Source organism: Tasmannia lanceolata, unplaced genomic scaffold, assembly GCF_043159265.1.
Source record: "Tasmannia lanceolata isolate RefF3 unplaced genomic scaffold, GAP_Taslan_0.1 ptg000016l, whole genome shotgun sequence".
Classification (NCBI taxonomy): Eukaryota; Viridiplantae; Streptophyta; class Magnoliopsida; order Canellales; family Winteraceae; genus Tasmannia; species Tasmannia lanceolata.
The window spans coordinates 18,248,829-18,259,404 of record NW_027518693.1 but is presented as its reverse complement, the minus strand read 5'-3'; the positions used below and the strand labels follow the sequence as shown (position 1 = coordinate 18,259,404).

The window sequence follows — 10,576 nt, the reverse complement described above, 5'->3', positions numbered from 1 at the left end:
GTGAGATACTATGCCGCTGTATCTGCCGATGACCTCCGAAGAACGGGAAAGACAGACGGGACCACTCGAGAGACAAATATAGAAGACTTGATCACTCGAACACTGTGTTCTCAGTCACCCCTTTAACATGCTCATGTTTGCTAAGCTGGTGAAATTTCCCTTCTCCTTGAAGAGCTATATGTGATGGTGTTTGCAGTAGAGTCTAACCTCGTGTGCCACATAGTTTGATGGGCTGATTACGCAGCCCCCGTGGGTACATTTGAAACAAGGCCGATGGTATGAGTTGCCATCAACTGCTACCTGATGAAAAGCATAAAATCAGCGTCTAAAAGTTCTCACTAAGATCCAAAGAACAAGGACTTTATACTAAGAATTAAGTCGACTTCGTTATGTATTGTGAATGAGATTAAAGTTTCATAGGAAAAAGTAAAATCCTTTTAAAAGAAAAAAAAGAGAAAATTTGTGGGAATTTAAGTTAATTAAGAACCTCAGCATAAACATCCACTTCAACCACACAAACTGAATTTTAAAGCTAAATACAAAATTGTAACCTAGGATGAAGTGGACATGTGTCAGGTGATCAAAGATATCCCTGTCATTTCTAGAAACACTATCACTAAAGTTTAGCACCGAGAACAATGGCTGAATTGCAAGTCTTAAAATGGGCACAAATACAAGTGTAGTATCAGCATTTATTGAAACAGCACGCTACTTTTTTTTCGAAGTTGAAACAGCACACTACTATGCAAAGAGATAACATGTTAGCTTATTGAATAACTCGAATTCCTTGGCTTCTCTTGAATTTACAAATGTATAATTATACTACACAAGTAATGGAAAAAGCGTTGTGTCCCCCAAAGACAAAGTAAACCCTATTTTTTCAGTATTATATTTCCCATTTGTGAAAAGTAAAAAATTTGTAATGTTAGCAACAACCGAACCAAATGGAGCAACATAGGAAGACAGCAAAATAAAGGAACCAAGAAAAAGGCTACAGAAATATGATGTACCTAAATTTTTGAGAGGGTACAATGCCCATTACAACTACATGGCTTCTTCCTGTCATTTTTTCTCATTGTTGATTTCTGGGGGTGTATATGAAATTTGATAGAGTTAATAAGCATGCAGAATAAGGGCTTTTGCTTCCAATTTTGTTACTCGGGCTGCGTTAAAAATATGCAGTCGGCATTGAAGAAGAAAACAGTCCACGTACACCCCCTTTATCCTTACCAGAAGTAAACATGGATTATCCATTGTTACCTGAGCGCTAGCTCTGAGACCAAATTGGATATGAACAAGCACCTCAAGCTTGGTCTGAGATGTTCAGAACAGCAGTCAGTTCAACTGGATTTGTGTGAACCTTACCAGTCACGAGTGAATCACGGATACAAGATTGTCCAGAGTACAGATACCTATCGAGCTTAGTATTAAGATCCAAAATACAGATGCCAAACACTAGATTCAACTCTCCATCAACAGTTAGTTGGAGTCTTTTTTATCTATTTCTCAACCTAAACCACTTGTGCAGTGCATGTTTTTAGTCAATTCATTCCATCCCCTCATTTAGTTCATTATGCTCTTTATCTGATCAGTTGGGGGCCTATGAAAATGCATACTGATCTCTGTATTCTCTTGGAGACTTCTATCCGACACCTTCAGCACGTGTATCCCACACAAATTGGTGAAATAAGAGATTCAAGTCACATGACTCATTTCTCGTCTCCTATATAATAAGTGAGATGATTCAAGTCACATGATTCTAAAATGAATTAGAATCAACCCCAACCCGAACCCGACCCAGTTTTAAGGTAAAAGCTCAAACCGAATTCCGAAAAGTGGACACACTCCATCCTTAAGATTAGGGGTGCAACTTGGGTCGGGTAAGGTTGAGCTTTTGGTAAAAAATGAATTGGAATTAACCAAACCCGACCCAATTTTAAGGTAAAAGATCAACCCGAATTCCGAAAAGTAGACCCCAGTTGCACCCCTACTTAAGAATAAAAAATCAACGACAGATTCAAGTGCCACTTGTCTGTAGAACACCATGATATTTCAATCAATTCAACATGATAAGGATGGAAGTCTTCCACTTCTCAAATACAAATGAAAGGAAAGTGATTTTTTCATTTTTCGTTTTCATTTTCCCCTTCTTATATTAGCATTAGGTAATCTAGATTTACCAACAAGGACTCAAGTCTCCTTGAATATGTTTTAGATATTCAATAGTGTCTTGATTGATACTTTTGATTTATCTTAATACCGATTATGGCTAACAAAACCCGCTTTGCGCCAGGAGATTTCGATCGATGGCAAGCTCTTCATGTGTTTAGGGTTCATTAGAAGTTGCTGTAGAAGTTGACATGATCTTAGCCATTCATCTCTAAATCCAATGGTTCATGTATTAAGAACCCGTTAATAAATTTGCAAAGAAAAAAAATGAAAAAAAAAAACATTAAAAGCAATATAGCATGGGCCAAGATAGGAAATATTTCAATCAATTCACCAAGATATTGAATTTTGCCATTTGTCTCTAGAACACCATGATATTTCAATCAATTCACCAAGGATGGAAGTCTTCCTCTTCTCAAATACAAATGGAAGTAAAGTGATTTTTTTTTTTTCATTTTCCCCTTCCTATATTAGCATTAGGTAATCGAGGTTTACCAACAAGTATTCAAGTCTCCATGAATATGTTAGATATTCAATAGTGTCTTGGTTGATACTTTTGATTTATCTTAATACCAATTATGGCCAACAAAACCCGCTTTGTAACAAGAGATTTCGATCGCCAGCAAGCTCTTCATGTGTTTAGGGTTCATTAGAACTTAGAAGTTGACATGATCTTACCCGTTCATCTCGAAATCCAATGGTTCATCTATCAACAACCCATTAATAAAAGCATTGAAGTCTGCCCACAATTCACGTTAAAAGTGGTACGTATTATCCTATAGGGGGTGCGAAAAAATCATCTCCCTAATAAATTTTGCAAAAAAATTAGAAAAATATTACAGTTCTCAAAAAAGGGCTGTTAGAAAAATATCACAGTTCTCAAAAAACATTTACAAGCCCTCTAAATACTAAAGATAAGATGCTATCACGCATCTTATAAAAAGAGTGGAGGCTGAAATCATTTCCCTATAAAATATGCCAAAATAGGATATCTCATGCCGAGCAGACACGGCATCCTCTAGATTAAAAAAATTAACGGCATATTGAAGTACCACTTGTCTCTAGACCACCATGATATTTCAATCAATACACCAAGATTAAGATGGAAGTCTTGCTCTCTTCAAATACAAATGGAATGAAAGTGAATTTTTTTTATTTTTTTTTCATTTTTCCCTTCCTATCTTTGCATTAGGTGATCTAGGTTTACCAAGAAGTATTTAAGTCTACTTGAATATGTTTTAGATATTCAATAGTGTCTTGCTTGATACTTTTGATTTATCTTAATACCAATTATGGCTAACAAAACCCTCGTTGATTGCTACTTTTGATATCGATTAATGGCAAGCTCTTCATGTGTTTGAGCCTTTGAGGTTCATTAGAAGTGGCTGTAGAAGTTGACACGATCTTAGCCATTCATCTCGAAATCCGATGGTTCATGTATTAAGAACCCCTTCATAAATTTGCAAAAGAAAAAAAAATGAAAAAAACATCAAAAGCAATATAACATAGGCCAAAATAGGATATATCATGCCGAACAGGCATGCCATTTCAAAAAAAAAAACAGGCATGCCATCGGCATATTGAATTTTACCATTTGTCTCTAGAACACCATGATACTTTCAAGAAAGGATGGAGGTCTTCCTCTTCGCAAATACAAATGCAAGTAAAGTGCTTTTTTTTTTTTTTTTTTCATTTTCTCCTTCCTAGATTAGCATTAGGTAATCTAGTTCACCCCTCTAACATTTAGTCCCTCTACAGATCAGAGGGTTAGGATCAACCTATGGAAATGATTTTTGGGGCAAAACCTATTTAGGCTGTGGCCCATCTAATGGACGGTTTGGATCATCGTATGGTGTGGGCCATACTATACTTTTAATAAAGTGAGGAGTGCGATCATCAAAATACAATAGTGCCATATTTAGGAAAGAGCCTAACTGCCAAATTTTTTTAGCATTTTTCTACTTTATATAAAAGGTTGATAACACTTAAAACTACATGCCAAATTACATAACCTAAGTTGGGTTGCCTATATTTGGAAGACTTAGGTCATATCGGGCAACCATGATTTTTTTTTCATGATAAATTAATTTCTCAAAGTGGCGAGAGATGGGCAGTGCGGGTGGGAGAAGAGAGAGGGCACGAATGAGTAGAGGAGTGAGAGAGACTTGAGAGGATCAGAATGAGTAGTGGGATGAGAAGCGGCTAAAACACAAGGAAAAATTGATCATATTTTGGGTAGAGTTTTTTTTTGTTTCAATGTTTTCAAGTCTTTTCTTACTCTCTCGGCCTCTCCTCAGTCAGTCGATCTCGTAGCCCTCTGCTTCTCCCACTCCCACTACCCTACTCTCACCACTAGAGAAACTAATTTATCATGAAAATTTTTTCATAGTTGACAGATGACCTAACTGATCCAAAAAGACATGCATGTCTTCTAAATCTCACACAATGCTGATGATGTAAAAAACACAGCAGAAAATCAGAATAACTAATATTGTCTGAACAGTATATGGTTCAAAGCATAACACAAATAACAAGTTTACCAGCAAATTCAGATGGCCTCCAATCAATTCCCTGCTGATAATCTAATTCTCGTTGAGAAAATACCTCTTAGTTTGTTCTTGGTGTAGCCCACTCCACTCTGAGAATGAGATTGTCATAGCCATAGCCATTGAGCTTGTTAATAGCCCGCTCTGCATCTTCCTTGTTGACAAAATTGACAAAACCAAAGCCCCTGCTCATGCCAGTCTTCTGATCAATGGCAACATAAACACGACTCACAGCACCAAATGTTCGGAACAACTCGAGAAGATCAGGCTCACGGGTATCCTCAGAAAGATTGGTGACCCGAACCGAGTTCTCTTCATTTCTCCGTCTCATCTCAGTCCCCGTTCTCTCGGCGCCTGCTCTCATTCCGGGAGGAACATAGGTTCCCTTGCTAGTGCCAGAAGCAGGGGCAGGAGTTTCAGATGTAGGAGGTTTGTCAATGAAGCCTTCGGCTTGTGGGGCGAGATCCTTGTAAGGACATTTTGATGTCCAGTGGTCACCCTTCTTACCACAAGTCCTGCACACCATGAGAACGGCACCACCTTTTCCAAGCGCAGCAAAGGGGTCTCCTGCAACCTTTGTCTCTTCTGCTTTACTTCCTGCAGTTCAGTTGCAAACTATATTCAAATCTTCTATATCATGACATATAAGAACCTCAGCTTGATTTAGTTGAATGAAATGAAGCCTTGATCAGATCACAAAAAAAAAATGCAGTATATACCCAAGCAACAATAGCAAGAAACTGCTTGAGTCGGGATTCCACAGTAAGAAACAGTTCCACAATCATCAGATAAAGGCAACAAATTATTTTCTGAAATATTTAAATAAAAAGAAAAAACACCCCGGAAGATGTCATTGCCATCATGCAAAGCATAGTGGGCATCCCTCGCCCCAGGCAATTTCTCATTAATCAAATATAAATAATTAGTTTATTACTGAATAGAAAAAAAAATTATAGCAGTACAAAATCTAAGTAACAAGATTGTAACTATCAGTATCAACATAAGCAAGTGCAACGAATAAAATGATGAAAAATGAAACTATAGAGTTTCTTGAAAAAGCCTAACCCCAACAAGTTGAGAATAAAGCAAAATGCACTGAAGTATTTCCATGATAATAAAGTTGATAAACACATGTATTTCCACGAACACCAAGAAAGAAAGCAGAATACCTACCAAAAATTCTTTTTTTACCTGCGTTAATCACACCATTGGACAATCCAAGGAAGTAATGGACAAGATCTGTTAAATCCAAAGTGTATTCCAAGATCTGTTAAAACATTTTCTAGCAGCCTTGCACCAAGGTTTTAAATTTCGGTTTCGGTATGCACGGAAACGGAAACATTTCAGTTTCGGTGGAAATCAGGTAAAATTACGGAAACGTATGGAAACACATGCAAATGAGGAAATTTTAAGATGAAACTTTGGGAAATGCTAGAATACGCACAAATACATACTTAGAGACCATCACATAATCAAGAAAGCCATCCATAATGGCTTAATCACATCGAACACCTAGTGACATGAGTAGTCGCATGTATGGAACAATGTAAAGAAGTATAAGAAAGTACAATGCTCTATGTCAATACCACAGAGTTACAAGGTATTATTAGTCTCATGCCAATCTGACATCCCATGCATAAAATACGATTACTTCTATGTGAGTTCAACGATAATGCCTACGAAACATGATTCTCTACATTAATGGAATGAAATAAAATGCAAATCACAACATCTTTCCATTTTTAAGTCATTCTGACCATTCCGGTTGAATTTTGAAAATTTCAAGAGGAAATAATGACGTGGAAGGAATCATTGAGATTTCGCTTCTGTGGCGATGGAAATGGAAATGAAAACATTTCGGTCATTTCGAAGAAAGTTTGGAGAAATTTAAAACCACGCATGGCACTAACATAATTTGTAACTTTATATCAGCTGCATCCTTTGTAGTTTCTATTATTTAGGGTTTAGTATATTAAGCCATCATGTGGCACTCTTCATAATAAATGAGTAAATAGAACAAGCCTAGATATTGGGTTCTTTCTCCTTTCTTCTCCTCTATACCCCAAGTTTCTTCTCCTCTATACCGCAAATAGTTTTTAACATGGTATTATAGCACCATTCAAGTTCCCTCTCATCTCAATGGTAACCATCACATCCCTTCATGATCCACATAGAAAAAACATAAGAACCTTCCTTTACGTAGTGCATAGCTCATAAACTCTTATCACTGTTTCCTTTCATGAACGAGAAGTTACTCATCATGCTTTACGAACCATACCCACCCTCCCATTACGAAGCATATAAAACATATCCAATTTTTTGTAACCCTAAAGCACTATTTTTATCAATTCACCCTTCCAGTCATCTATTCATCTACGTAAAAGTCCCATTCCATCTTTCATCGCTTTGATCATTCACAAATCAGTTCCTAACATCCATCAATCCCTATGGGAATTTCATCTACCTTAATTCAACTGCTGTCTCTTTTCTCGTCCTTTCACAACGTGTGACCACAATTATCTCCTCCATCAAGGACAGATCCTTCCCATTGCTCTCGAGGCATTCTTAACCATCTACAGGGGCTCATAATACCTCCAGATATCTAAAGAAGAATAAGCTGACAAGAAGGAAAATGCCTCGGAGAATTATGTAAAAAATGAAACACGGCACACCAAGTATCAACTAGTCATCGGCTAGATTAGTTCCCCTCTTTCTCCAGAGGTTCTTGCACAGGTTCTCAACATTACCTCGACAAGAGAACTCTGGAAGGCACTTGAGAATTTGTACTCAAAGATGCCTGGATCTTACAGCTCAAGTATGAGATTCAAAACTGCCACAAGGGTACTCAATACAAAGAATCACTTCGACCATTTCGTTGACATCAAACAACCTCTAGATGAATGTGACAAACTTTATTAAACATTGACTGGTTTGGGATATGACTATAAAGTTTTCACCGCGTCTATTCTCAGACAGAAAAGAGCTTCCAACCTTCACTAAGCTACATACCCTATTGCTACAACGAACCCACATTTTCATCTCCTAGGTCTTCAGTGAACCCATCACCCTCATCAGGCATATTAGCGGTTCTATATTCAGCCCATCTCCTAGGTCTTCAGTGAACCCATTACCCTCACCCGGAATAGTTGCGGTTCTAAATTCAGCCGAAAGATCGCCTAAGTGCAGACATGAATGTGGTCAAGGAAGATGACAGTGGACAACCGTTTTATCCACAGGGTATCAACACCCTCAACCTGGGAGCTACCCCGCTTTCCCTACATGAGGAGGGGCTTACCAATGTCTTGCCTGCACAATCACCATCACCATCAGCTTTTCCCATGTAGTTTGTGGACCCTCCTCAGAGTCTAGGATATGTCCAACCATACCGTACTACACTGCCACCCACCATCATCATATTTGTGATCACACCAACCATTATATGCTATTACTGATATGATTCAAAGTATTAGCAGTCCATTGCAACGAGTATCACATATAATAAGAGGTGAGACATATCTCTCTCACCTCCATCATAAGCTTCATGGGTGATAGATTTGATGTCATACCCCATCTATCGGATGCTACGAGTAACATTTCGTTCCTAGTTCCATATTTTGGGTCTTCACGTGTTGTTCTAAAAGATGGATCTTCTCTACCCATCGCCCATATTGGCAGCATTATCATTCCTTTTTCTTTACAGCCTTGCTTGTTCTTGATATCCAGGTTATCCCTAGCTTTCAATGTCCGCTGTTATTTGTTTCTAAATTTACATCTAAATTCCCGTTTCATTTGTTTTTGCACCCTCCTGTGTGTCTGTGAAGGATCTACAGTCGAGGAAGCTCTTCACTAACAGTATTCGTCATGGCAACCTCTACTCTTTATCTAATCCATCCGCTCGAGCATCTTTGTTGACGTCATATGCTGAAGTTGCATCTGCATCATGATCATCTCCACCATTGTAATATAGAATCATCATCTTGCTCATACGAACAATAAGAGTCCTTGAAAAATTAGTGCCTCAGTCTTTTATTAAAGTTGCATATAAAAAACCTCAAACCATTGTTTGTATCATAGATGTAAGCTCCGGAAGCACTCTAAATCTTTGTTGAACTCTTATAATAATATATGTACTTTTATATTTGAAGTAATTCATTCTAATGTGAGGGGTCCTACCCCACTTGCTTCTATGTCTAATTCTCACTTTTATGTGGTCTTTATTGATGATTTTATATGCCAGACATAGATAGTATACTCTTCATGAAACACAAATCACATGTTTTTTAATGGTACACAAATTAGATGTTTTATCTTTATTTTTCCATCTCTAGATGGTTCATCTTTATTTTTCCATCTCTACACATTGTGAACATCACAACACTTGAATCAAAATTCTAAGAAGTAGGGGTGCAAATTGGTTTGGGTGGGGTTGAGCTTCTGCTAAAAATGAATTGGGATTAACCCGAATCCGACCCAATTTTATGGTTAAAGCTCGACCTGAATTCCTAAAAATCGAACCTGAGTCTTCAAGGACTTTTGTCGTTCTCATGATATTTTGCAACAATTCTCATGCTCACATAAAAATTCTCAAAATGGTGTAGCCGATTTGAGAAGTTAGAACCACTCATCATCAATAGATTTCCGTAATATGTACTAGGGCATCAGACATGTGTACACTCAATGGTTGGGATACAAATTACAGACCTGTTCGCTCCTAGGGTTGAAAATGCTATATTCATATTCCAGCTAGACAGAAAAAACGATAGCACCTAAAGTAATCGCGTGTATTTTTTCAAGGTACAGTGATGAGCATGGTAAGTATCGCTGCTATTCCCTTTGCTCCGGAAAGATATTAATCTCGTGTCACTTTGCATTTGATGAAAGCTACTTTTATGATTTCCCTCTACTACGGGACACAATCTTCCTCTTCGCCTGCAAATTCTTACGCTCCCGCTCACAAGATAGGCATCTTACAGGCATATGAAAAGTATTATACTTGCCAGCACAAAATAATCCGGCATTGGCAACTCAAATGATGAGTATCAGAGAACCTACTTTGTCTTCAGAGGCTATTGTCATTGAGAAGATAAAATGATGTGAACAAAAATGACATCCTCGTTAATTTCTTATTTAGAAGGATGAACGAGTGGCTAAAACAGACGTGTTGCAAGAGAATGGTCTACTAAAGAAGATAACCGAAGCGTGCAAGCACTCCTGGTGTGGATGCAAAGATGGTTCGAGTTCAAAACACAAATTTCTTTTATATTTCATTTGATATGTTGAAACTCTCAGCCTCGATTAATTCTTTCATGAGCTTGTCTTATTTTTTTCTTTATATTTATATATTGTGTATGTGTGTGTATATGGGAAGTGATATCCGTACGAAGATAATCAATAATGGCATGATTAAGCTCGTCCTTTTGAGAATGCCAGCCGACACTGCCAATTTTGCATTTTCTAGACCTATATATGTAAGGGACTCTAATGAGGCAGAAATTAAGGCTCTATTGACCGGAATCCGCCTTGTGAAGGAAGCTGACTTAGACTCATTAGTTGTGGAAGGAGACTTGCTTAACATTATTCGATGGATGAAGTTGGATGCTGGCTTCATCGTTGTTTTTAAGGAAATCCACAATCAACTAGTGGGCTGGGTAGTATCGTTCCATTGTATTCAATGATCCGGTAAAAGGGATGCAAACCGGTTTGCTAGAACCATATTAGGCAGAACAAAGTTTTATGTTTGAATTTCTTCCAAGATTTTAAATTTCGGTTTCAGTTTTGGTTGCCGAGAAGATGGAAACGTTTTGGTGTCGGTTGGAAATTTCGGTGGAAATCCTCTAAAATCAAAGAAACGTATGAAAACA

At 37.7% G+C, this 10,576-nt stretch overlaps 1 protein-coding gene across 1 annotated transcript; it reads right to left on the bottom strand.

Moving 5' to 3' along the window:
- Window positions 1-4,621: 4,621 nt before the first annotated feature.
- Window positions 4,622-8,286, bottom strand: LOC143847969 (uncharacterized). The gene is made up of 2 exons (XM_077356739.1): window positions 8,241-8,286; window positions 4,622-5,312 (listed from the first exon to the last, which is right to left on the bottom strand). Exons 1-2 carry the CDS (start codon window positions 8,284-8,286, stop codon window positions 4,777-4,779), a joined length of 582 nt encoding a protein of 193 aa, XP_077212854.1. The 3' UTR covers window positions 4,622-4,776.
- Window positions 8,287-10,576: the final 2,290 nt, after the last annotated feature.

What these genes read in the sequence shown, in the direction of transcription:
- LOC143847969 (XM_077356739.1), bottom strand. Translation starts at nt 8,286, where the DNA reads ATGGGGTATGACATCAAATCTATCACCCATGAAGCTTATGATGGAG. An exon ending in CCATGAAGCTTATGATGGAG is followed by an intron (nt 5,313 to 8,240) that starts GTGAGAGAGATA and finishes ACTGAACTGCAG; the next exon opens with GAAGTAAAGCAGAAGAGACA.